The 26,646-nt window shown below is 37.8% G+C and overlaps 1 protein-coding gene across 4 annotated transcripts in view; it reads right to left on the minus strand.

The window, feature by feature from the left end:
- The window catches only part of LOC121644121 (dipeptidyl aminopeptidase-like protein 6), a 92,054-nt gene that overhangs the window by 7,361 nt on the left and 58,047 nt on the right, over nucleotides 1–26,646 (minus strand). For 3 of the 4 annotated variants that reach the window (XM_041991846.1, XM_041991844.1, XM_041991845.1), the window contains exons 2-12: nucleotides 15,974–16,088; nucleotides 13,792–13,890; nucleotides 10,961–11,055; nucleotides 10,779–10,853; nucleotides 10,643–10,695; nucleotides 10,133–10,214; nucleotides 6,747–6,867; nucleotides 1,935–2,089; nucleotides 1,155–1,252; nucleotides 898–1,024; nucleotides 74–112 (exon numbers count right to left, since the gene is read on the minus strand). In XM_041991846.1, the coding sequence (XP_041847780.1) occupies nucleotides 74–112; nucleotides 898–1,024; nucleotides 1,155–1,252; nucleotides 1,935–2,089; nucleotides 6,747–6,867; nucleotides 10,133–10,214; nucleotides 10,643–10,695; nucleotides 10,779–10,853; nucleotides 10,961–11,055; nucleotides 13,792–13,890; nucleotides 15,974–16,088 (1,059 nt within the window). Of the gene's footprint in view, nucleotides 1–73; nucleotides 113–897; nucleotides 1,025–1,154; nucleotides 1,253–1,934; nucleotides 2,090–6,746; nucleotides 6,868–10,132; nucleotides 10,215–10,642; nucleotides 10,696–10,778; nucleotides 10,854–10,960; nucleotides 11,056–13,791; nucleotides 13,891–15,973; nucleotides 16,089–26,646 lie in introns of those variants that run through there. The other variant, XM_041991847.1, reaches the window with a different exon arrangement.

Raw genomic sequence — 26,646 nt, forward strand, 5'->3', positions numbered from 1 at the left:
GGTTTAGAAATGGAACAGTGTTTTCTAACCAGCTACTGCGTGACAATGGGATGGCGCTGTTCTTATCATATACCTGTCGATGCAACCAGCTCTCACTCTCATCCTCGTGTTTCTGGAAAAAAAAAGAAAAAAAAAAGACAGGTCCGAGATAAAAGCTTTATTCAACAAGACATACAACCCTTGTTCCAAAAAGAGTTAGGTAAAACTAAAATCCAATGACGTCTTCTTCAATTGAACAGCGTGTTTAAGTGTAAATAGTACAAAAAAAAAAAAAAAAAACTTAAAATGTATAAAAACTGATGTCAGGAGCAGGTTTAAAAAACAAATTGTGACTTGAGCATGAGAATAGTTAAAAATGTATGATGATAAAAAAAAAGAAAGCAGAACAGTGCATTTCTTAACTTTCACAACCTGTCAGTGAAGCTCATTTGCTCCCAGTAAAGATATAAAACGTTAACATATTAAATGACCAGGTCAGATGATGTTTCTGCCAGCATCATTAGTTCTTTTAACCAAAAGGCTACAGGTATCTCCTAGTTAATTTAACTTTCACAAACACTGGATAAAGAGGAAAACCACTAGAGGTGGTCTGTCTAAAGATGATTCTGAACATCTATCTTTACTGAGGTTCATGTGCAGTACAGAGAAACCACTGTGTTGAAAAAAAGCTAAAAGATTTTAATGTGCACTTTTACTAAACACTTTTAAGCTGCAGATTTGAAAAACTAATGATTCTTTTTAGCAGCATAATTGTGAATGTGGGTGTGATTCAAAATAAACTGTAGTACCCAAGTTTGTGGAAAAGAGGAATTATGTGTTCATCTGTCTCTTTTGACAGGAGAACCAACATCACCAACATCAGCAGAAATGCAGCATAAATATTACACTTTGCGTCACCTTATCGCAGACTCCAGTGGTGACCTCACACAATGCCAGAATAGAGTTGTTCTGGGCTCTGTTCAGCCAGTTGACAGCCAGTTTAGTGTTGGTGGCCCATTTCACCATGGTGATGTAATATTCCCTCCTGAAATGCACAAAAGGTGAGAATACATCACACCTCTGAAAACCTCTGTCTCTTCTAAGAAAATGCTTCAGGGATACTTTTAGAATTCGTTGCTCTGTACACAATGAGGCCCCGACAGGCTGTCTCTCACCCTATTCGGGGGTCCACAGGTTTCTTCATCACCACTGTGTGCAGGGGCCCATGGACACTCACCACTGACAGGTGCACTGTGGGATTTTCTTCCCCAGCCTGTCAGAAGCCGCATGAAATTAGATACAGTTGAAGAGCTATGCTGTTTCCCTGATAGATTTGTCATAGATTTAAATTCTCTTCATTAATTAACATGATTTACACATTTAAAACCGATTTTCAGTCATATGGCACCAGCTGAAATGATTTGTGAGCACAGTTTACGTCAGCATACTATATACTCAGATCACAGGTTTAACTGTTTGCTTTCTAAAATACACAACTAGAAATGTCAAGTAGCTGAAGCAGCATACATTTTAAGTTCAGTGTCTAGATCTTGGAAGTACAAGTTAGCATTCAAAACATGTTATGCAGACAAGCCTGTTGTTTTTGATGCTTTCTCAAAGAGCAAGATATTGTGCACAGCAGTTGTTACTTGTTCAGAATGGTGATATAGTAGAGAGACTTTCATGAGATGTTACTCATCTAACATTTTCTATGACAAAGATGAATGGGGGTTTAACATCCAGAGTCAAGGAAACCCAAAATATCTCCTCTGGCTACAGTGCAGATGCCTAATGTGCATGAATCCAGCACTGGTCTGTGGAGATGTGCTCTGTGCATGGTTATAAATCAAAGTGGAACAGCGCATTTCAGTTTCTGCAGGGTAATCCTGACAGCTCACCCTTTTCAGGTTTTGAAATTGTAGTCCTGTTGTCATGCATTTAAATATTAAATATACCTTTGGGTAGTGATAGTCCAGGCTAGTGGGATATGGGGTTCCTGTAAAAAATGGAACTTCCATTTTTGGTACCAGCGTGTCGTTGATGGTCATGTAGGCCAAACGCTGCCCATCTGGAGACCACCAGTGGGCTATGTGGGTTTGCAGGATCTCCTCTGAAAACAAATCAATACACATGCACAAATTTAAAGATTATGATGCAAGTTTTGGAAATTTAAATATAGCAGAGGTGGAAAACTCACTATAGCCTGACAGTAATATTTCTACAAGTTTTTTTTTTTTTTTATAATCTACAAGAATCCACTGGACCTAAATGAAAACAAGGCAAAGACAGGGGAAGGGAGCAGGAACTATTTGTAGTAATTCATATTTCCTCTCAAATTTTACTATAATTTTAGTCAAGTATGTCTCCAGGTTGTTCTGGTAGTCCAATTAAATTATACTAAATCCCTATCGGTAAAAATATTCACACTAATTGCACACTGTAAATACAGGTTATTTACCAGTGCCTCAAATAAAGATCAAAACAGTACTGAAATGAACATGTGGGATCAAAATAAATAAATAAATAGAAAACATGTCCTTGTATATCTGCTCTCACCTTATTACTTATTACTGCCTATACATTCTAATGAAATGCAGAGCTCACATTTGGCAAGAAACAGAGGAAAATGAAGTATTATGGGCTCTGTGCATGATCTACTTTTCATTTCAACATGCCATCCAGTAGGGGGCAGAAGAGCTCCACAAAAAGCACCTTGAGTAGAGGAACACCTGACACACACACTAAATAACAACCTTCTTTCAGTATAAAAGCTCAGATCAGCCTTGATGATGATTCACATTGCTGTGAATCCACAGTCATAGAGGACTTCTGAGACCATCAAGCACTTAGTTCCCAGTGTTTGATTGGGGCCAAGTTGACTTTGGTGCAGGTAGCAGCGTTTTCAAGGCTGCTGCACAAAGAAAACCAGTTTTCATTACATCTGCTATCACCCAGGATGAGCCCAGCATACTGTACTTACTACTTTACTTTACTTTACATACTTTACTTATACTTAATACTATCATTTATGCTTTTGTCCTATGAACATCTAAGCTTTAAAAAAAAGTGTTGCTATTTCAGGATGATATTCTTTGCTAACTTCAAACATCAACCATTGGGGGATCATGTAGCTGAACAGGCTGAGCTGGGATCCCATGTACAGAGGCACTAGCCCTTTAAACTCTTCCTCATTTCATGTCCACAAAGCTGCTATGAAGGTATAAATCAGGTCACTTGTGCCCAAACGCACAAAAAAAAACGCACAAAAAAAAAAAACACATTTTCCAATAAATGTGCAACAGACAGGTAGGATGGTTTCATGTTGCTTGTACATTCGCTGTGATGCATTGGTGTGCAGTGGCTTAACTGTGCAACTGACGTGTTACATGGCAAGATTAGCTGTCAGAAACAAACATGCTGCTTTCCGAAACTCCTATTTGCAAATGAAGGGTCACAATTTTCAGATCTTCACTTAATTTGTTTAGAGAAAGACCTGCACACTGCATCCTGATGAGAACAACCTCTCTCACTTATTCCAGCTCACAAACACGACTGAACAGAAGACACAGAGACAACTTGAATCCCCTGACTTCACTGTGTTTAATCTTTTCATCAAAGATGGAACTCACATGTGTGATAAAGCTCTGTTATGACAGCTGAAGAATAATTATTAACACTAATGAATCCCAAAGGCTTGCAGATTATTATTTTTGTCCTACTGAAGCTTAATTTTTTTTATCTGAGATTTACATTTCTATAGGAGTCATATAGCCTGTTTTTACCTCTAAACAATACTATAAAGGGAATATTTGATACTTTGATGTGACAACGGGCCTTTGGGTACAGACTAAGCCTTTTTTTCCACTAACATAACTACAAACAACTGTGTTTTTAAGCCTCTTCATGCTTGTTTGTGCATTTGTGTTAATTATGCTATTTATTTTAGTTGAGGCCTCATCTTCAAAGTTGTTTTTTTTGTTGTTGTTGTTGTTTTACTTGTCAATTTAAGTCTGTTTGTCTTTCATTTAATTTTCCGTATTCTTCATGAATATGTTTAACTTGTATATTTAATAATTCTTGTGAATTTCATTCATCTTTATGGATTTAGAGTGTGTTTGTAATATGTGATCATTTTATAGCATTACTCTATTTGTCATCATTTTGTCTCCTTGTATTTATTTTTAGCTAAGTTTTTAACTTTTTTTTAATTTTATTTTTATGCATTTTTCTCCTTAAGATAATTTTGTCCCTGTTTGTGTTCTTTTTGTTTCTTGCTTGTAGTCATTTTATAATATTATTTTTTATGTCTGTGAAAATTTTGTTTACCTTTATAGTAATTTTGTGCCTGTTTGTAATTATCTTGTGTACCTTTTCTCCTCTTGTTTTATTTCTTTTGTGCCCATGAGTAATCCTTCCTTGGCTCCACTGTGAAGAATATGTGAACATGCGACTCTGTGTCAGTGTTACAGCGCTGGCCAAATCTTTGCTCATCTGTGCAACAACACACTGTGAAATCTACATGAAAGTCATCATGTAATTTTGATTATTTGCCCATAACAAATCCTACAACAAAAAAGTAGAAGAACACAAAAAGACTTTCTTTAGCTTAGAAAATAGATTACTTCTTTCATCTCACGTTGTATGTTTGAAACAAAAAAATAATCCTATTATTGAAAAACAGATTAGGGCCGACCCCTAAAGTGGTTCATGCACTGTAACAGAATTTTCCCCCAAATATCTGGCATTTGCATTTACATTCCCCCTGCAATTATTGTCCCAAACATCCTTTGGATAAAAAAAAAAACATGAGTAATAATTGCTGGAAACAGAAGTCTAAACAAGATACCAGTAAACTTCATTAGAAATGAATGCAATGGAATAACTACACTCAAACATGGCAGCACATTTGTAAACAAAGCCGTATTAAAGTGTTGTGTAATTACAACGTCTGTCCCACATATGCTGTAATCAGAAAATGTCTCACATTAAATGACAAGTATGCTAGCTTCTAAACATCTGCTGAGTGAGATTGCAGAGCTGCAAACATAAATTAATTAAAAGTGTTTGAACACAAAGACAAGCGATGTAGAGACGTGTAGTGAAGGAGGAGCACTGAAATGTAGCCAGCTGTGCTGCTTCAGATGGAATCATGCACATAAACATGCAGCACACCTCAGAGAAATCCCGCCAGGGGCACATTTCAAAACCCTCTATTAAAACGATTCTGCTAGATAAATACAAAATATGTCAAAATGTTTGTGGACATGTTGCTGGGGGAAAAAGCTCTACAAACCCAGAGCTTCCCACCATCCAGGACCAAACAGCAGAGAGATGCGGGTATTGATCAGCCAGTGAAGATGAAGGGGGCTAAGCAAGCAGCTGTTTGTACTATAAAATCTATATTTAAAAAAATCTTCCACAGGCTTCACTACTTGTGGCATAAAAAAATTATTTGGCGAACACAGAAATGCATCCAGCTAAGATTTCAGTTTCATTTGCAGATTTAATGGTATTAATATGTCATTAGTGTTTGTAGTCCTTGGTGACAGAAAGCAGGTAAAGAGAATTTACGAGAAAATATTACTGGTGCTACATGCAATAGTGTGATTACTATTAAGCCAACACTGTAATCTCTGTGAAATATGGCTACTGCCCTCATTCAACAATCCTCCCCGCAGATAAAGAAAAGTAAGGAGGAACCTGATTAACCTGCACAGATTCCAGAGCTAAATTTTATCAGCGGCAACCATCATCACTGTTCAACCTCATTAATAGAAATGAGACTGAAGATGAGAAAACCCCTTTAACTGTTCAAAATAATGTTAAAGGCCAATAAAAGAGGAAGTTTTTTTATAATGGCATGTAAATATATGTAAAACAGCTATTTTGAAAATTGGATGTTCACGGCGTACTCTTCATTTTTTGTCTTTTTCTGCGGTTACTGTTCATACAGGCACATCACAGTGGGAGGCTTTATGCTGGAGATTTGCTCTCCTGGATGGAAATGTACAGGGGGATGCAGATAAATGGCTGTCTGGAACCCACAAGAGGCAACACGTGATGCAAAATTTAAGCTGTGGAAATCTTCTGAGAACAGCAGATAAGGGTCTTTACTGCAATGATAAGAGTACTACATGTACCTTTATGTGATGAACAGAAAGCAGCATACAGGTCAGCAGTGAGGACAAAATCTCACCAGATCACAGATGCTCAAGAGCACAGCAACAGCAAACACTGGGCACTACTAGCTGACTTGCATACTTTATCTCACCCACTGATGTTTTGGATAATTTACTGGGGGCTGAGATGAAAAAACATCCAGAGCGAATGTTATAGAACGTCTCTAAAACATTCAGGATTTCAGTGCACATATACTGTATATATATAGTACCTGCACCACCTCTTAGTGAGACTTGTCAGTTGATAAGCTAAAATATTGTCCCCTATCCTTAATAAAGTAGGTTTTAATCCCCAAAACCTAAACAAAAAGCAAATGAAAACAAAGGTTAAGTTTAAAACAAATTTAAGTTTGAGTTGGATCTTTTTTCATTTGTCTTTTGTCACAGTTTCAATAGTTTTAGTGAGATGCACTTCTGCATGTAACTATTTTGGTGTCCATATACTATATATATACTAAATATACTATATATGTGTCTAAAAAAAGAAGAAGCTTGTGTCGAAGATGCCAAATGATCAGATAATGTTCGGCGGCAGTTTTCACAAACTGCTGTGACACTATATAGGATGTGTTTTCAAAGCCATCTTACCCTCATACAGCCAGTCAGCAAGGCCATTGAAGACAACGCCCTCTTTACCGGTGGAAACGAGGCGGATTGATCGACTTTCAACTGTTGCTCTGTAGTAAATGTTGTTTTCAAATATGAAGATCTGGAAAAAGGAAAGAAAAGCCATAACCATCATTAGTTTTTTATGGTTTTGTATTATTGCATGGCTGGGTGAACGTACATCTGAATCTTACATCTTTTAGTTGCTATTAAAAGCAGACCACACCAGTTTTTTTTTCTTTCCACGCTAAACTATAAGTCAGGTTGATGATAGAGGTCCTAAAATCCAATCATACTAATAATTCATGTCAGCAGCTGTATTGCTCAAAGAAATTTTGACAGGCTGTTACTGAAAATTGACTGTTGCACCTGATAACAGTTTGAGAGAAATGAACGTGGGACTAATTGGTTTCCGAGTGTGTTGGTGTAAGGGGCCTGCTAGCTTAAACTCATCAGTGAAATCTAAATCAATGGCATTTAGCAGAAACATTCACAAGCTGGGATCCAAGGAAAATTGATCAATGGAATATAGTGACTCAGCTTTCAAAGGGTGAAATAAACACCTTGTTCTCATGAATTACTTCTCAGTTTATGTAATATTAAAGCTCAAAACCTTGATTCAACTTGTAATAATAACACCAAATGATTAGAAAAGATACACAGTGTCCATGACTGATAGAAGCTTTGTGTCAGCACCAAATGCTTTCCAGTATCTTCTCATAAACAATCCTTGTGCCAATCTCTTGATTTATGATCAGTGACTTCTAAAACCTCAGGAGAACAAGAAAGAAAAAAGAGTGGGGAAAAAAAGTCATTTTAAAGGGTGCAAAGATGAAAGTGGCTAGATCAAAGATACCTGTGGGGTTCTGATAGCAGAGTTTCTCATTGATGTTTGTGTAGCTGTGATTTCAGTTGTGAAATGTCCAATTTTCTCAAACATTACTTCCATTGGTTTCATTTTTTCCTTTTTAATTCACCCTGTCAGTTGTGTCAATATTACCTCTTTTTCAGGTTTATGGCTGTATGTGTCTGCGTGTTCGTGTTGACCCAGCCTTGCTGATTGCACTGTCACGCTAGAGTAATTGCCTGCAGTTTAATGAGGGGAGCGCTGCAGGATTCATCTCCCTGCTCTTCTCACTGTACACTTGACATTCACTGCACACACATACGCAGCTCTCCTTTTTACATGCTGATGAAACACTTGATGATAAATTGTTCCAGTTCTGATAAACTTAATGGGAAATCATTACATTCACAAACTGTGCAAGAAAAAAGAAAACTCGCGCAACATGTCCAGATCAGACAGAAACAAAAGACAAGAGCTTGTCTCATTTTATCCTGCACAGACTCCAAGGCTCATTAAATCAAATGCAGAGCTACATGTACAGAAAAGAACAATCAGGTGCATCATTACCATATGCAAATTCCTCTGCTGTCTTCCCTTGGCAGACAGAGCTTCATCATACACTTGAAATGTAAATTTTTTCCCACATAAATGCATCTGTAATCTAAACAAATTATACAATGAGAGCAATTATAGTAAAAGAAAAATCCTTGAAGAGGTAGTTGAGGAGACACGAGGCACCACAATCTAAACAGAAGCTAATTTAAAACCAACAAGGAAAAGAATATCATTAAAGATAATCAGAGGCTTGGATCACCTCACGCTTTAAAGCTCATTGATGGATAGTTTAGATGGATAGTTTAGATCGCTGCCTTTTCCCAATCTAACATTGTGCAAGTTTTCTCTGAGTCTCTACAACATCCAGTTTGTGACACTTATCCCCAAATCTATATATTCATTCAGAAAAATTAACCTCTGCACAAACAGATTTCCCTAAAAAATAACAAAAAACAATGGGGTATAACAGTAAAGCACTTTTAAAAAAAATGAAAACGAGCAGGTGGAAATGGTGAAAGTGACTTTCCTGTAGATAGGGGCTGGGCTGGAGGGCCATTTAATGGTATTATAGTGTTTTTGTCTTCCTGTCTCACTGTGAGCTAAATAAGCTATCGAGGTAGGCTGTTAGCTTACTTGCTGTTTTCTATTTTACTGAAAGTGTTTATAAAGTTTAATCCCTTAGCCCTGTGGTTTGCTGAAGTTTTAATGAGTTCTGGACAACACTGACACACTGGAACAAACAAACACCACACATGAAGTTCAATCCACAGTTTGTAGACTCATGTCATAAATAAACGATTGATTTAGGAAGGAATTACAGGTTAGCATAATCCTTTCCAATAAGATGAATAAGTAGGTTTACAAGGTAAAAAAATGGAGTAAAACCAGGCGTCCTACAAATAGAATAAAAAAACTTAATTAGGTTACAATTGGTTTTTCTCTTATAAAGAACTTGTACCACAATTTAAAGGTTAAACTACTCAATAAAGTAACTACAATGTTTTTAACCTTAACCCTTTAACACCCAGTCCGTAGCCGACGATGCAAAATGATGCTTGTCGTCCCATTTCTGGTACTTAAAGCGTTGACAAACAACAAAGTACAAAACACACAGTGATTCAGCAGACATTTTTGTACAATAACATCCTCTTACCCTTCAGAAAAGGTACTTTTATTTATATTGATACTTGGAGCAAATTTAAATAGAATATAATTTTATTAATGTCTGCAGTGGATAGTATATTTACTTGTGGTGCATTTTCATAGAATAGTATTAGAATTTTAGGTACACAACCCCGAAACCCTCACTTTCTAATTACCCACACAGGTGAGGGCGAGTTTAAAATATGATCGATGCTTTAGTGCCATGTGTTAACCCTTTAAAGTTCACACTAAGAAAAAAGCAAGAAAAAAATTCTTCATTGCATTTTTCCTCAAGAATAATAAGAATAAATGCTTTATAGCAAATGGTTGAGATAAAAGTTAATAATAACAAAACAATAGTGAAATGGTCAAAATATGAAACGACACTGGGACAACAATCACCATGGGTATTACATATCCAAATCAATTGGTAGAGGTGGCTCACACAGGTTTATTTCCATAATTTTCAAATAAAATTAATCATAGCCATTGAAAATTTTAAGGACCTTAAAGGGATGCGTGTCCATCCCCTCAGCAACAGCCCAAGCCAGAGGTTGAACCTGAGATACCATCTGCCACTGTGGCTCTCAACTCCTCAGGAGTTGTCACAAAGTAAAAATAATTTTGGCTGACATTGATGGAGGTCAGAGCAAACAGGAGTCCTGCTAAAACCTGACATGCTGTCATTATAGAGTACGTAAGCCTCTTATTACTGGCTGTCCCTCTGTGACAAACTATAAATCACTACTGTGTCAGATTCTGGCCTGTGTCCCCCAACGAGTCATATTTAGCATCTGTAATCTCAGAGGTACATTCTGCTTACCAGCTGCTGGTCTTGGGGTCCCCATCCAGCAAACTGCAGGACAGCTTCATGCACCTCGGGGGGATTTAAAGACCAAGTTTCCCTGTGGGGAGATCATATTATAAAGCAATATTTGCCAGTATGTTCACATCATGAACAATGCATGTTATATCTTTGAGTACAAAGGTACATTCAGAGGATGTCATGTTTTTATTTTTGTTTGTTTCTTTTGGCTTGTAGTCATATTGCAGCCTTCATCAATCATCTGCACCCCCCCTACAAATAGGCTACATAACAGTGGTAAAGTGAGAAGACATAGATGGATAAAAGAGTAGAAACAGGCCATGAAGGATGCTGCACACCATATTAAGCTGAACTGAAAGGTGATCCTATAAGGAAACAGGGAAGGCAGGTAAACGTGACTGACATCAGTGAATAGAAAACTTAAGGTCAGCGTGAGGGCATACTGTCCAGTCAAAGGTGTTTGAGAAGAGGGAGACAGACAGAAAACACAATGGAAGTGGCTCTTACTGTTTCACAAGGCTGTAAATAATGTACTTGGCCAAGTAGGAGTGCTGGTAGATCTGTGGAAGAAAAAGCATCAGTCACAGAGGGACAAAGTTTAAAAATATAGATGTTCCAGGAGACAGCAAACAGATTTTCTTACCGGTTTTACATCAAAGGCAAATAGTATATGTTTCATATCTGGGGACACCTGATATTTGGCAGCTCTGGATCTGTCCTAGATAATATCAAAACAAACAAACAAACAAAAAAAAGGAAAAACAAAACACTTAACACAAGAACAATAGCTGTAAAGGGAGTCCTCATGAGGCAAACTGGACTCACAAACAGCTGGTTCGGCACGATGACCTTCTGCTCCTCTGTGTCAACATTAAGCACGATAACATCCCCGTTCCTTGATCGAAACAGCAGTTCATTGTCTATGAATGACAAATCAGAAGCAAATATCAGAGTTACAGGGTATAATACATTCATGCACAATTTCTTTCTTTCTTTTGTTTGATGTTATCTTGCTTAATTTCTACTTTACCTTACATTAATCACATTGCTATTAAACCTGCTTCTGTGGTGGAAAGTAATCCAAAACATACTGCAGACTATCTTTAATTTACACACTTGAAAGTTTATTTAGAGTCCTAAGTGATTATGAAGTAATCTCCCTGAAATTGACACCTAAAAACACGAATCATGAGCTAAAAACATTTGTATGTTCTCCAAGTACCTCAATCAGTTTGCATTCTTGTATTTCTTTTACATGCAGACACACTTTAAGGACTTTGGAAATTAATGCTTTCATTTACCCTTCAAATTCAATTTTATTCAAAGATTTGTTAATCAGAATAACATATTTTAATATGTAACCGAGGATAAATGACTTATAACACCACAGCTTCTGTATTGTTTGTACACATGTAATCTGAATCCTTACAAACATATTCATATACATTCCTGTTTCATCAGTTTATTGCCATCTGATCCTCACCTGCTTCTGGTTTCTGCCTGCACCACTGACTGTCCCCTTTTGTCCAAAAAAGATAATAAAGGTTTGAACTTTGGCGTTTTTATGTGTCTCGCTTAGAACACCACAGCTTTCTTTGCTTTGGGTTGTATCAGCTCCAAGTGGCAAAAAATGACCAGAAAAAGAAAGACACAAGAGGGCACTATATCACCGAACACAAGTTAAATGTAAATCTGACAGTCATTAGGAGGCGTCAGAAAAAGGTGCATTAGTCATCCTTGGACTTATTGTTTGTCCTAAAAATTAATCAGATAAAAACTGCTGATGTTTAGATGGTGTGGGGGATGCTGCTTAAAGTGGCATACAGACAAAAAGACAACCGTTGCTTCCTATACAGCTTAAAAATAAGGAGAATAACTACTAATAAAAAACATGCTTTGCTCAGATTAACATGGGATCCATAATGTTTGGCATTGAACTGGATGAGACTACCACATTAATTACATAGTAAAGGCTGTGAATCATAGTGGAAAAGTGGGAATTTTCCAACATTAAAATAATAATCCCAATACACCACAAAAATCCCGTTATTAGAGAAAGTACAACAAAAGTAAGGATATGTATATGTTGAATTTTCATATCTCAGTGAAAAGGATAAATGTCAGATAGGAGTCAGCTCCCCTTTGTTTTAAAGATCAATGTGAAGGTTGAATCCTTCATCTTTGGATCTGAGTCTGTGTGAGAAACTCAGAGGTGAGTCCAATGACTATTGAGGCAAGATGTGATCAAAGAGCAACAAGGATCAATTACACATTACTGTGAATGAAGCCCACAAAATATTGATGAGAATTGCTTAAGTGTGAGGTTGTTCCATTGAGTTTCTTATCAGAGGGTCATTAGCACTGAAAGGAAGTTGACTGCAATGTATTAACTGACAAGCACAACGTCACAATATAGAGTGCTGGAGTTTCATTAGGTGCTGAAGGCATTTTTTCGTCACCGCTGTAAATGAAGGGCACAGGTGCATGAAAATGGAGCTAATTATATATTGCTGAGCTGATAATGTAAGTAATTAGAGGAGCAATCTGCCCAGCAGAACATGACAAATGTAATGTTGTAATATTTCTGCGCACCTCATACCCAATGATGGCTGACATTGCAAGGTTTTTATTTTATTTAACCTTTATTTATACAGGTAATCCCATTAAAAACCAGTGTCTCATCTTCAAAGGAGACCTGTTTGAGATAAAACTGTTTTTATGCATACAGTGATCATGTGTGTGCAATAACAAATCAGGTAGTTTGGTAAAAGTAGTACAATATAACACTTTTGCAAAGTACATTTGATATATTTTTAACAGATTTTAATGTTTACTGTTGACATCCTTTAAAAAAAACTCTTGGTCAGAGCACAAAATAATTTTATAATCTAAGAGTAAAGCCACTGATTCAGTGGATCATGTTTTCAGCCTGTAACCAAGTAAAGCACTTTTCCTTCTGACCACCAGGGGATGCCGAGAACACCGATCCAACGTGTGTGGGCTCAGGTGGCAGCTTCCATCTCCCTTCACCTTAAAGGTTGGAAAAGCCACAGCAAAACCACTCTATTGAACATCTGTTCAGTTTAAACCATCTTATTGTGAATCTGGTATACAACCGCTGGATGGATGTTTTTGTTAGCCATGGAGAGAAAAAAACAACTTCAACATGAATTTACGTGTATTTACATCATGTTGTGTTGCTTGCTAGCTGGAGTTCTGTAACAAAATGTAGTATTTTTGCTTTATTTGGATAATGTGCACCACAATTGGCTACAAAAAGAGGCTTTTCAGTAGTTTTTCTATCTTTCTTTGTTCAGTGATTTTATTTAAATGGAAAACAAAGTGATTTTTTTATTCTATTTGCCTGGTTTCATCTACAAAGCTGAGCAGTTACAGCTTCTTTATTGCCTCAGATCTAATTTCAGCTACTCATACAGGTTAAAGGGAAATTGTTTTTAAGTCTATCTGATTACATTCCTTAAAGAATTATTCTGTGTGACTCAGCAGCTTCTTTTTCTTCTATGATACGCATATGAAGCTATGCCTCTTCTGAATCATGAACAAAAAAGTCAAACTGTCATATCTGCACTGTAGATATGTGTTGTTTTTGACGAAGGATTAAGACTTTAAATGTCAGAGGTAAACTCTTTACTCACCACTGAGCCATTTAGCATCTGGGTCATGGATGTGGAGGTCTGGACCAAAGACATCCTCTATAGTTACTTTCTTCTTAAGGGCAAGGCTGTCATCCTCTCCTGTCAAGTGAATAACCAAAAGTTAAATAAACATGCATACATTAAATATGACATATAGAAACATGTGTATATGTTTAAAAATATCCTGGTACCTTTTGAGATGTACTTCAAGAAGTCTTTATTCAGTCTTGTGACACACATTAGCATTTCAAGCACGTTTACTAGTTTCAAAGCGAAAACATTTTGAGAGCACCCTGCTTGTAGATTTTCACCATCTCACCATATTCCACACCTCTTTTATCACTGGAGATACTGAGGTGAATCCAACATCTAGTCTTTGCTATGGGCTGAGAAAATTGGCCTGAGAGCATCGGTTCACATCTGCCTGCTGTGTTTCTCAGCACAAGGCTGGCAACTCCTTCCATACCCAGAACTCAAAATAAAAACTGAAGCTGGGAGCTTAGCTGCAGGTGGAGCAGATGACTGGGGAGTTTGGACGTGAGGAGGGAAACATGATAAATGTTTGAACCTTTGTTTTCTGCTACATTTCTACTTTGTAAATAACAGTAAGTTGTCACAAAGGTTGACGGCATATTGGAACTGTGCAAGCACTAAGATGACCGATTCTTTGTCCAGAATACTGTTGTGTCTGTGTAAATACTGTGTCAAACATAGTGAAGTATTTATCAACTAAGAATCAGAAAATTTCTCTTGTCTGGCAAGACACAGCAGTGAGGCAAAATTGTATCTGTGGCAAACAGATGAAGCTATTGCTGCATAATAATCTCCATTAAACAGAACTAAATGGCATCACACATTAAAAGGCCCATTATCCAGTGAGACGATGACCTCGCCTCTGTGTAAAACTGGCAAGCAATCCATATCCGAAGACACAGTGTTATCTGTAAAAGCGTGCAGTGCTGAAAGAAGGTTATCAGATTAAAATTGCTGCCTGTGCTGCAACAAAACGAGGATGCTGCTGAATGACGGTTCATAAAAGACATGTTTGTAATCCTGAACTTAAAGCCAACATGTGTGTGAAGACCATATGTGCACTGAAACAGGTGTGTGTGAATGTTCTTGGTTCCTGTCACCATGGTTACATTTCTGTTACCAGCATCTCATAAATGTAACAGATTTCAGTGACATTTGGTGGAGCATTACTCTGTGGCTAAAAATAAATAAATAAACAAATGAACAGCGAAATGAGCAATGTTTTTATCTTCTTCTTTTTTTTTTTGTTTTTTTTTTTTGTTTAATAAAAATCCATGAATTTCAAATACAAGTCACTGTCTATAATCTAAAACCAGACAAGACTATGATTTTTTGGGCTGTTCTATTATCAAACCATCTTATTCTTCTTAATTATTTCACCTTATTGATTTTGTTCATTTTCATTAATGTGAATTAACATCCTGTTATAAGGGAATTTTATGGGGGGTCAATCAAAGTTACATTTTAAAACTTGGATTATTGAGAAAGTGCAGAGGTTTAAACAAAGCCACATAAAGATAGTATATACCTCTCATTTTGCTAACAGGGACATAGATTCCAGATGCACAGTAATTTCATGTTAACTGAATCACCACATTTATATTTTATGGTAAGAAATGGTTCATTTATGAGCTGTAGAGCGTAACTATATTCTGAGTTATAGTTATTTCAGGTGTCCTGTTAAAGTGAATTTTGAATAACTTTTTACAGGTGAAAGACTGCAGGCATAAAGCACTGGCACACACTTTTTAATTTAGTTTTTGGACTGTTTTACATTCATAATGCAGCCTGTTGTTAACTATTCTAAAGAAAATGTCTGAAATACAGATTTTGGTTTCAACTTAAAAACCAATACAAATGAGTAAATATTTAATACACAATGCTGCAGTTACATAACTTAACATAAAATTTTAGGACATATACATTTAAGAAAGTATTTTTTAATGTAAGTAATCAGCTGGGGAAGTGTTATGGCATATGAGGGGTTGAAACTTTGATCCTCAGGTTCAGTGTGAGGAGTAAAGTGACATTTGGAGAGCAAATAAAAGCATCATTTTTCTAAGACAGTGGGTTGGTAGAATGAAGCAGGCATCACACTTTTAACTGATGAAATGTTTGTGAACTCTGAACTTGAGTGTGTGATACATACGAGGGGTCAGCAGGATAACAGAAGTGACAATCAGGGAGCAGATGATTAGGATGACCAGCAGAGCGATCGCTATTCCCCTCCAGTTCCTCTGAGGCGGCGCACTGCCCACCAGGTCCTGAAAAACAACAAACCAACAGAAATATAATTTTTAAAGCAGCTATAGCTCACAAAAATGATTTCATTTCTTTAGCCTGATCCATCCCACAGATAGTGTCGATCGATGACCTTGGATGAAGATCATTGTACATGGGGCAAGCATTTTGTATTGTCACAGTTGGAGGTAGAGCTTGACCATAGGGCAGCTCATTCTCCGATACCATAAACTCAGACACTTGTCTACAGAAACGCTGCATCATTGAGCTGTTCCCTACTGCTTGCATACGAAGAGACCCTGCAGTTTTGCCTGATAGCTGGAGTGGAGTTATAGCTTCAGAGCAGACACAACGGGTAGAATAATGAGCTGCTCTCTTCACACAGCCCAGCAGATGGTAGATGGCTAATCAGCGCAGTTTGACACGAATCTTCTGCAAAAATCCACAGGAAATACAAAACATTTTAAAAACAGATGTGCAGAAAGGCAGCAGTGAGGTGGACTCAGAAGCCTGGCTGATACCCTAATGCAAGTATTTTTGACCATTTCGATCTGGAAGCAATTTCAGTGCTGTTATTGTGTGATTCACTTTCACAAACACAGACTATCATCCACTTCTAGTCATGCTGTGTCCATTAAAAAGCAGCAGAAACTTGCAGTTTTCTGGGTAACCATAGAGAAGAGAAGAGAAGAGAAGAGAAGAGAAGAGAAGAGAAGAGAAGAGAAGAACCGCTTGAACTCAGAGTTGTCTTTCACCCCCTCTAGTTTCAGCCTTGTGGTATCTTTCTATTTTCAGGACCAGTTAGACTCCTCAGAAATGCCATCATCTGGCACTGCAGATCTTTGAGTACAGAGGTTTCTAACCTTTATCTTTGGATGGATGAACTCAAGCACTCCTTCAGTGCTACATGTAATGTAGGACAATTAGAGTAAATTAAACACTGAGATGTTTTAATTGCTCTACAGTCTTTTCCATGTATTGCATTTCTTTGTTTTTCTTACTATTTCCTTTAACTTTAACAATAAATTTAAGTCAGTTTTTTTCCGTTGTTTTTTTTTTTTTTTGATAATCAAAAATGTTGAAAGTATTTAGAGGTTCATTTCAAATTAATAGAAGCCCCATTGATTACATGAGAAAGCCCTGACTATGCTGGGAAGCTGGTGGATGCTGAATCTTTGCTGAGGACAACTACTGACGTAATCAGCGATAAGTAGGTGCTGTGGCTGTAGGTGGGAAATGATCGAGCAAATACTCATTCAGCTCATTTGGATCAGCTGCTAGCTAGCCTGGACAGCCTAGTTACCAGGCCTGACTTGGTAATGACCAGCTGAGCCTGGAGCTCCATATTTAGCATTCTGTCTCTGCAGGCTGTGAACACCTGACTTTCTACTTAATCTGCCTCATTCTTCCTGGCACATCCTCTCAGCTCCATCACCTTCAGGTCTCTCTGCAGATTTCTGTCTTGGTATTGGCTGGGTTACTTGAGCATGGCCAAAGACTTGTCCATAAGCCAGCCTAGTGTGGCTGTGGTGTTGTGGCTCTTTGTGGGATTTATGTTCCCTAAAATAAGTTCTCTTCAATGACTATTTTGTGTATTTGGTCACACTTATCCTACATCAAGTTCTGTCTCCTTCCCTGCCACCGACATGAACTGCTTTTGTAGTCAGGTTGCAACTTACGGATAATTTAACCAAGCTGGAGGCACAGAGTAATTTTCCACATTATACATGTACATACATTTCCTGAATACCTGGATAGGTTTCCACATTGAGATGTAATGAATCCTGTCCTTACATCTCTTTTTTATATATATATGCATATATATGTAAGGAGACACACTTTTTTTTCATTGGATGACTTGTTTACTCTAACTTGCTTGAATTTTAAATGGTTTTGGTCATGAGACATTGTTTGAAAAAATAAGGAAAGAATAAACAAAGTCAAGCGCACAAGAAAATGATACACTGTCCCACACAATGTCAGAAAATCAGTTGCTCAAGATGAAAAAAATTGACAGTAACAGTATTGTCAGCATGCAGATTAATCCTCTGAACTTTAATTAGCCTTCATGTAGTATAGCTGAACATAAAAAAATATATAAAAATAAAAATCTTTGCCAGCATGTAAGGAATGGGTTTCTTTATCTTTATCTATTGTCTTTACCTAAGAATAAAACAATATTCCTTACACATCTAAGGATAAACACTTCATCTGGGGGATCTTTGTACGTTAATAGCTTTTATGATTTAATAAACAGCCTCCAGAGGGTTAAAAGGTTAATTTTAGAAGTCAGGGTTCCTCCCAGATGCCATATAATTAAAGGTCACTAACTATGTGTGTGCACAAACAGACCACAAATTCGTAGATTAATCTCCATGTTCACAGTTAGTGAGGAAACTGAGCAGCTCCAGCCATCCGTGTAAGTCCAGCTGTTGATAACCGTGTCACCAATTAGCCCTTTTCTCTGCCAGCCTGTAGTGGTGAAAGTGCTTAGGGAGCAGCTCAGTGAATCATCCACAAGTTAATGAGGGGTCCATGTACACGTGAGTTTGAAACAGAGCTCAAACTGCTGGGCAGAGATGATGCTTTGGATGTCTTAGAGCCTCTGAACTATTGCAAGTTACTTTCCATTAAACTTCCCATTAAATGTTTGAAATAATTTTATGTGTATTTGTGTGTGTGTGTTTGCTTTGCCTGTGCAACTACTGTATCTAGAGAGCTTGTCTTATAGCAAAGCAAATCAATACTAAAGGCCGTGAGTATGCATAGAAAAACAGCAGGTACATCAATAATCTGATTTATTGCTGTAGAGGAAAGGATTTTCACAATGAGGAACACAGACTTGTATGCTAGATTCATGAGTTATTAATCTAAGTGTTTTATCACATCTAGATAGGAAAGACATGCTGATTTCAACAATAACTTTAGACCTCTGACCAAGCCAGAAATAAAATGTTCAGACACTTCGACAGGCTTGCAGATAATGGTCTTGTTCCTGCATCTGATTACTTGCTCTCTGTACATCTGCACTGAAAATGACTCAGAGTTGAGGGAGAAGTGATTTGAATGCAGTTTAGTGCAGCTTATACTTTACTGAAAGGTACAGATCTACAAATGTGGCATGTGGATATAGCTTATAGTGTAAATATGCCCACACATTATGAATCCAACATACACTACCGTTCAAAAGTTTGGGGTCACTTCCCTATTGAATCCCATGGCAAAGTGACCCCAAACTTTTGAACGGTAGTGTATGTGCTTTATTTGTTCAGACAGACAGCTTTATTTCTTAAATACAGCTCCCACAGGTCCTACAGGTTAAATCAAGCGGCAAAACGCAGAGGAAGTGTACGATTTAACAAGCAGAAGTATCTCCCCACCTGTGTTTGGTATTTCTGTAAACAAGCACCTGATCATTAAGTTACAGGTCAAAGAGCTCTTCTTTAATTATGATCAATAGACAATCAAATATTGTTGGACATTAGCATTTTCCCTGCTGTAAGTCTTAACAGAACCACTCCAGTTGACCTCTGTCAATATACTGAGACACGTAGCATCAACTTTTAGAAAATGTGCTTAGCGTTTCTTGTGCTTCTTGTGGCAAGCTAATCAGTTCCACTGAGCTGTCAGTACTATTTACAGCATCTTCTCTATTAACAGACTACTGGAAAAGTCAAGATGTTTCTTTACTGAGCAATGGGCCAAAAACTTATGCAAAGTACTAACATTCAGTTTATAAAGACTCAAAACACAAACATAAAGGCACCAGTCTGAACCCAAAGATAAGCAAAAGCATTCACAATTACATACAACAGACACAACAAGTGCTTAATAAATACAGTTAAGTAGCATATATACTTATAATAAACAGTATAAATTTTCTGTCATGGCACTCGGGCTGGGGCTGACATTTCCCAGCCGTCCCTGAAGGCATTCTTCCTCTTCCTCTGATTGCTGATGCGCTCTACCTGTACTGTGTCTTATTTAAACCTGAGTTATCTGCTTCTTATTGCCAGATCGTCTGTGTATTCTCCAGCACGTTTCTAGCCAGCTCTCCTGACTGCAGACCTGTTACTTCCTGAAGCTTTTGGCCCTACCTGTCCCAGTCTGGTAAAACTGACTAATTCTTGTGTGGATTTTTGGCACCCTGGCCTTTGGACTTTATTTTAGGATTGGAAGTGGATTACGGAACTTGTTACTCCCCTTTTTTGGATGAATTGGAGGACTTATCTGGACCTTTTTTGAAGGCTCAACCCAAAGTGGAAAACTCAGCACTATTTAATCATCTGATCATACTAACACTGTTTCTGGTTCAGCAGTCCCAACACCCCCCGGTGGAGTTTCCCATTGCAGCCCTCTCTCTTCCTGAGATCTCCTTGTTGGCTCCCATCTCCTCTGCGGGTACGTGGTCACCATACCTTGCACATTCTCTCCAGATCAAGCTGGTTCTCACCCTGGTTCTCCTAACTTTACAGGCAAGCGGACTGATTAACCAGATTCTGCACCCCTAAAAACATTCTCACTTCTGTAATAAATCTTATTCATCCAATCCTCAGCTCTCTGACTTTTTTTGTGGGTCCAGTTTGCTGAATTGTGACAGTTTTCTGTAATAGCAAGAGGTGAAAAAAATGCCACATTTCATGCATTAGGTCTTGATATAAAGCAGCATACATAATTCCCTGACCTTAAAACTCTGGGTTTCTGACTCGATTCGATGATACACTGACATTCATTATGCGCAATCCTGTAGCCATTAGTGTGCAAGGATCCCAAGGCTGAGAAACCACATTTCACAACTTTTTTTTTTTTTTTTTCAGCGATGGTCATTACGTGTCAGCTGCATTTTGCTCAAGCTAGGCACACGCATAAAGATTGTCAGGCTGTTTTTGTCCAGCTTTTCCCCCTTCCCACCCAAGGATGGCAAACGCCCGATATCTTAAGTCTTATAAGATTATCCTATAAGATAATTCTGTAGTGTGAGGTGTGTTATGAAATTTGTCCTGACAATTGGCTCCTAAATGGATTGTGGCTGACAATTGCAAGTATTAAACTTGTTTAATATTTACAACCAAAAATCTTAATGCGTGTGAGGAAAGCCAACGACTCCCGAGTTGTGACTGTGGACTTTTTACATGGAAGGAATGTAGCCAAACAGAGAGCGAGCTGACTTATTTTGTGTGTGTGGGTGGTGGGGTGGTAACTTCTGGAACACTATACCACCTGTAATAAGAGACTATACCACACACAACACTAAAATCCCACTTTAAAAACTGGCTTATAACCAACTAATCCTGTTCTCACAGCTAGATAGATGCTTTGTAGCACACAGATGCACAGATTTGTAGCACACAGATGCATATATGCATCTGTGTGTATCTCTGAGCTGTACACATCTGCCTTGCTTGTGTGTGTTTTATCCCTGGTATACCTTGCTACCTGCGGGACATGTTTGCATAGACTAAACCTGGCAAACACCTGAAGTAAACCCTCTGCCATTGCTGAGGTGGCACTTATGTGCATGGCAGAGCAGAACAGATGAAAATTTTCTAAAACAATGTCAAGGAAATCTGGAAGGATTTGTGCATTTCTTGGCTGTTCGAACAGTAGAGGAAAACATTAATTGTAGTAAAGAAAAAAAAGTGGATGTGAAGAACACAGAGCTACTCCATGAAGATTGCTGCTGTCTGTGTCTGTGTGACACTGAGGGGGCAGTGGTTGATGCTGTTTGTCCGCTGATGGTTGTGTGTTCGCATCGGGGAGGAACACCAGACATACAGAAAGCAAAGAAAAAATTACATGTTGTCATGGCAGAGGAAACGCTGGATTTTATTCCCAATAACAAAAATATGGTACAGTTGTTAATCTGACACTAATTTGTACATCCATGTAGCCTGTCCAGCTTAACATGACGAGTAACATTTGTTATGCTAGTTAATGCTAACAGACTGAGAGACATGGGGCTGTGGTGTTGCTGAGGCTAATGTGGGAGACAAGTGTGAAATGTAACATTATTTGCTCTTATCAGGGAAGTGTTATGACCAGAAAATAAAAATCATTCAGTCAGTAACATAACAGTGTTTGTGTTTTTTCTTATATTCTTAAAGCTACACTATACTTAAAATTTGCACTTTAAATCATGTACTTAATACAAAGTTTAATACAACCTGTTTGTGCTTTACATATGCCTGTGCCTTGTTATTATGTACTGTAGAGGTTTGTCTGTAACCTGCCAAGACACAACAGGTCTAAATGAGCAGTAATACTAACTCATCACACATTTACATTTAGTATTTTTTTACATATTTTTTTTATTATTGTGCAACATGTCCCTTTTTAAATAAATAAATAATAAATAAATAGACACAAGCAAGAGATGCACAAAACTATAGTTGGATCAGGGGCATGTTTACCATTGTTTACATCATCCTTTTGTTTAATTAAAAGTAGGGCTGTTAAATCATTCTATGGGCGAAATATGCCCATTTTTGCTGTATTGTATCAACAGAAAGCCAATGCTTACAAAGATTTAGTGTTAACTGACCTTCCCTTGGGTTTTTCTTTGCTGTTTTACATTAGATTATCACTTTACTTATAATAATCAGTTCTTAAAAAAAAGGTCACATTTGTGCCCCCCTTTTCCTGGCCCTGCATTAAAACTTCTTTAGACCCACCCCTGCAAAGCTGAAGCATAAATCCTTTCTACAACCTGTCAGCTACTTTCTTAGAGAAGGGTCCTGCTCTGATTTGTATCTCAAAACCTGTTTAAAACTTCTCTCTCCACATCCTTGGCCCCTGAATGATCAGACCTGTGTCTCGAACATCTGCACAGCACCATTGATTTAGAGAAGGCATCCTCATAGATGTGTGCATGGCTGTCTTATGACTAGTAGATGTTATAGCTGTGTCACTAGCAAATATCATTAAAACTGAAAAGGAATGTAAAATAGAAGCAAACAATATCTAATTGCAATAGGCTACTGTTATCAATTTTTTTCATTCTTCAGTTTCAGTGACAGTAACATGGGTCTAATTGACGCTAAATGTTGCCTACTTTTGCAAGCGCATTCAAAAAGAACACTTTGAGGGCAAAAATGTGCCAGTGTGAACCATGAACCACTAGTTTCCTCCTTCTCAGCTGAACAATAAACAAATGCCCCAAGAGAGTCTTTACTAGTGACAGAAAAGTCCATCAGCTGATCACCGACAGCAGTGTCAAACAACAGGAGAGGGAGGGGGAGAGGAGGAGGCAGCTGTGCTGCACAGACAGAGAGGACAGCGACATTTGAACAAATCTGCAGGAAGGTTTTTCTTTTTAAAATGTGGGAAAAGTGCAGGTTGAACCCTCTCACTGGGCAATGTGTAAATGTTAAAACCCCCTCATCCCCAATGGGTGCAATGCCCTTAAATCCATCCATAGAGCCAGCCAACTCATCCTGTTCCATCTTCCCTCTGAACACCTGCCATTGTAAATAAAGGATGTTTGGGGCATGTCATGTAAAAAATTTGAACGCAGTTGATTACATATATTAGTTACCGTCATTAACGTGTTATTTGTGATAACCTTAGTTGAAAGCTATAATGGATTAATAACTAATGAAAATAACTGTTGCAATTTTGCAGAAGAACCTGTGTCCATTCTTGGAGAACAGGATATTTTAGCTCCTCAACAACCTGTGGTTGCTGTCTGATTCATGATACACCATATATTGTCATGATGAGACAGAGCCTGGAATGCAGGCATGCTACTAAAGCACACACATTTTGTGTCCTATGACTGAACGTTACTTTAAGTTGTGCCGAAGGGGTTCTGTTATTCTTCTGTTGAAATAACTACCAACCTCTTGGGAAAAGAGATCACTTTGATGGCAACATATCTTTCTCAAAAATTTCAACATACGCATCTGCATTAATGGTACTTTCAACATGTGCAAGTCATCCATGCCCCGGACATTAATGTAGCCCAGTGAAAGTAGCAAAATGCTGACTTTTGCTCCTTTCATTGATATCAGCCTGGATGGTCTTTTTCATCTTGTAAAAGGTGAAATGTGGACCTCAGTGACAGCAGAACACGCACCTACAGTCTTTTTGGCCATCTGAGATGAGCTAGTCCCCAGAGAGTTCAGCTGGGTTACTGCACAGAGAGAACATATGGCCTCCTGCTTACATAATAAAGTTTCAGGTTGTATTTCCGAAAAAAAAAGAAGACTGTGTTGAGTGACAATGGTTTTCCAATATACTCCTGAGCCCATGTTTATATTAATAACAGCATTATTGTTTTTCATGCAGCGATACCTGAGGACTTTAAAGCTCTTAATAGTGATTTTTGACCTTGGTCTTTACACTAAGATTTTCCCAGATTACCATAATCTTTTCACATTTTGTACCACAGATGTTTAGAGACTAAAGTTCTTTCAAATCATGCAGTGAGATTTTTTTTTTTAAACGTTTCAATGATTCTGCTACTGAGTTTAGAATAAACTGGTGAGCCTCAACTCAGTCTCACTTGGAAAGACTAAACTTTTGGTGTTATTTTTATACTCAATCCTGACACCCTCACCTGTCACCATTTATTGTTAATAAAAATAAATTCCAGATTCACTTAACTTCTGTACTCACAATGTTGTATGTGTTGTTGCCATCAGATTCTAGATGTGTTACAATGAAATTGGGTAGCGAAGACACTTTCTGTACTGTTTTGTGTTAATTAAGAAATTAGGTTCCAGCCTTTGTTGCATTTAGAGATGTTTCTGTAAGTGATGTCTGTATAAATCAACTCTGAAAAATGAGATCACCCTCATTGTCAAAATATTCTACAAGAAGCTCTAGCTGCATCTTAGAGACTTTTTTAAAATTCCTTCATTTATTGTATCTCCCGTTAAAATGCTGAAGAAGAGATTTTAAGACTAAGAGTGAAAAGTAGCTCTGTGTATTTTCAAATAATGCTGTTCTATCCAGTCAATTGTTATTAAGTGTCCAAGCTCTGGTTGCTTTATCCATGTAGAGTGCTTTAACCATGTGTGAAATGTGGAGGGTTACACCCACCTACTCAGCTGCTGAATGCAAAGCCCCAAGCTAAGGCTGAAATCACTCACATAAAGCATTGGAAAATGATCAGTTCTGTTCCAGATGACCTTACACAGAAATACAGAATCCAACTTTAGCTGGATAATTTAATTTCCCTAATGATAAGTGCGCTGAATTGATGTTTCCAGGGAACTCATCATGTAAAAAGTGCAACCTATGGCAGCATCTTGTCCTGTGAAACATTTTTGGCTGTCTGCATTAAGCCGTCTCCTTCCATTGGTCTGTGTGAGGAGCATGCATGCTTGGCTCACAGCTGATAACAATAAAAGCAGCATCAATAAATGAGAACTGCAACCATTTTCACTCTTCTCTCAGACACTTCTAAATAAATCCTGTGCATTTCACTACTGACAACTGAAAAGGACAGAGCATCCCATGAGTGGAAGCAACATCATTTCTGTCGGTCTATTTGTTGCTATTTTCATTTTGTTTTGAGACAAAGGGGCTATAAGAAGGAAGCATTTTTAAGGTAAAGCTTCCTTTACCCCTCTACCACTCACTCTGTCTAATCCTTTCTCCCTCCTACTTCCTTTTGTCTAACCATCTCTTTGTCTCTCTGCTGGCTGCTGAAGTGTGAAATGGATCTTTCCTGATCTCTGAGCACCTGGTTTCCAAGGGAACCAAGAGAGTTATTTGAGTCAGATTTGCAGTGAAGAGTAAGTTTACAATACAGTGGTGACTAATACCATCCTTGACTGTGTGGGGAACTTAACTTAAGAAATTAACTCTTCTGAAAGACACTTTCAAGTAAGACACCAGAGAAGATGGACATTTGAAACAAAAGTAAACTTCCACGGTCCAAAGATACTGGACACTCGACACATGATATATCACTCCACTGTAAGCTAGTCAGCATCTGAGAGCCGTCAAACACAAGAGTGAAGCAGTAGCCTGTGGATATGGGGGTAAACTTTTCCTGTGGAATCGCATCAATAAATCATGGGCATTCATGAGTGAGATTAAGAATTCATGCCAGCTGGCTTTTGGTTAGCCGGACATCAGCCTGTCTGTCTATCCATCCGTCTGGTGTTTGTGCACTTTGGAAAACTTGTATTGTAAAATTACTTTCAACTGAAGCCAAACAAAGACAAACAAAATGTTGTCAAGTAACTGAGATCAATTCTGATAACCAAACACAAAAAGACATTCATGGATCAAGCTACCTCTTTAAAGTCTTTCTGACTAATGTATGAGCAAGTACTGCATGTTGTACTGTACACTGAACAGGAATGAAACCATTAACATCTCCTTGGAGTAAAAGAAAAAATACAGAGTAAAAGATGAGAAATATGATTAAGGGGGATGTATGAAGTCATGACTTTCTGTGCTTAAGAACTTATTGGTTGTCTGGAGTGACTTCCAACTAAAAAAAACACCGAAAAACACAATCTAGTCACTTTGTTTGAGACGCCTGAGGTGTGAAAATGTGTCATACGTAAACTGTTCAGATTTACAGCACACTGTTACATTACAGACCCAGCGTGAATTGATGGTTAT

Source organism: Melanotaenia boesemani, chromosome 8 (genome assembly GCF_017639745.1).
Source record: "Melanotaenia boesemani isolate fMelBoe1 chromosome 8, fMelBoe1.pri, whole genome shotgun sequence".
Classification (NCBI taxonomy): domain Eukaryota; kingdom Metazoa; phylum Chordata; class Actinopteri; order Atheriniformes; family Melanotaeniidae; genus Melanotaenia; species Melanotaenia boesemani.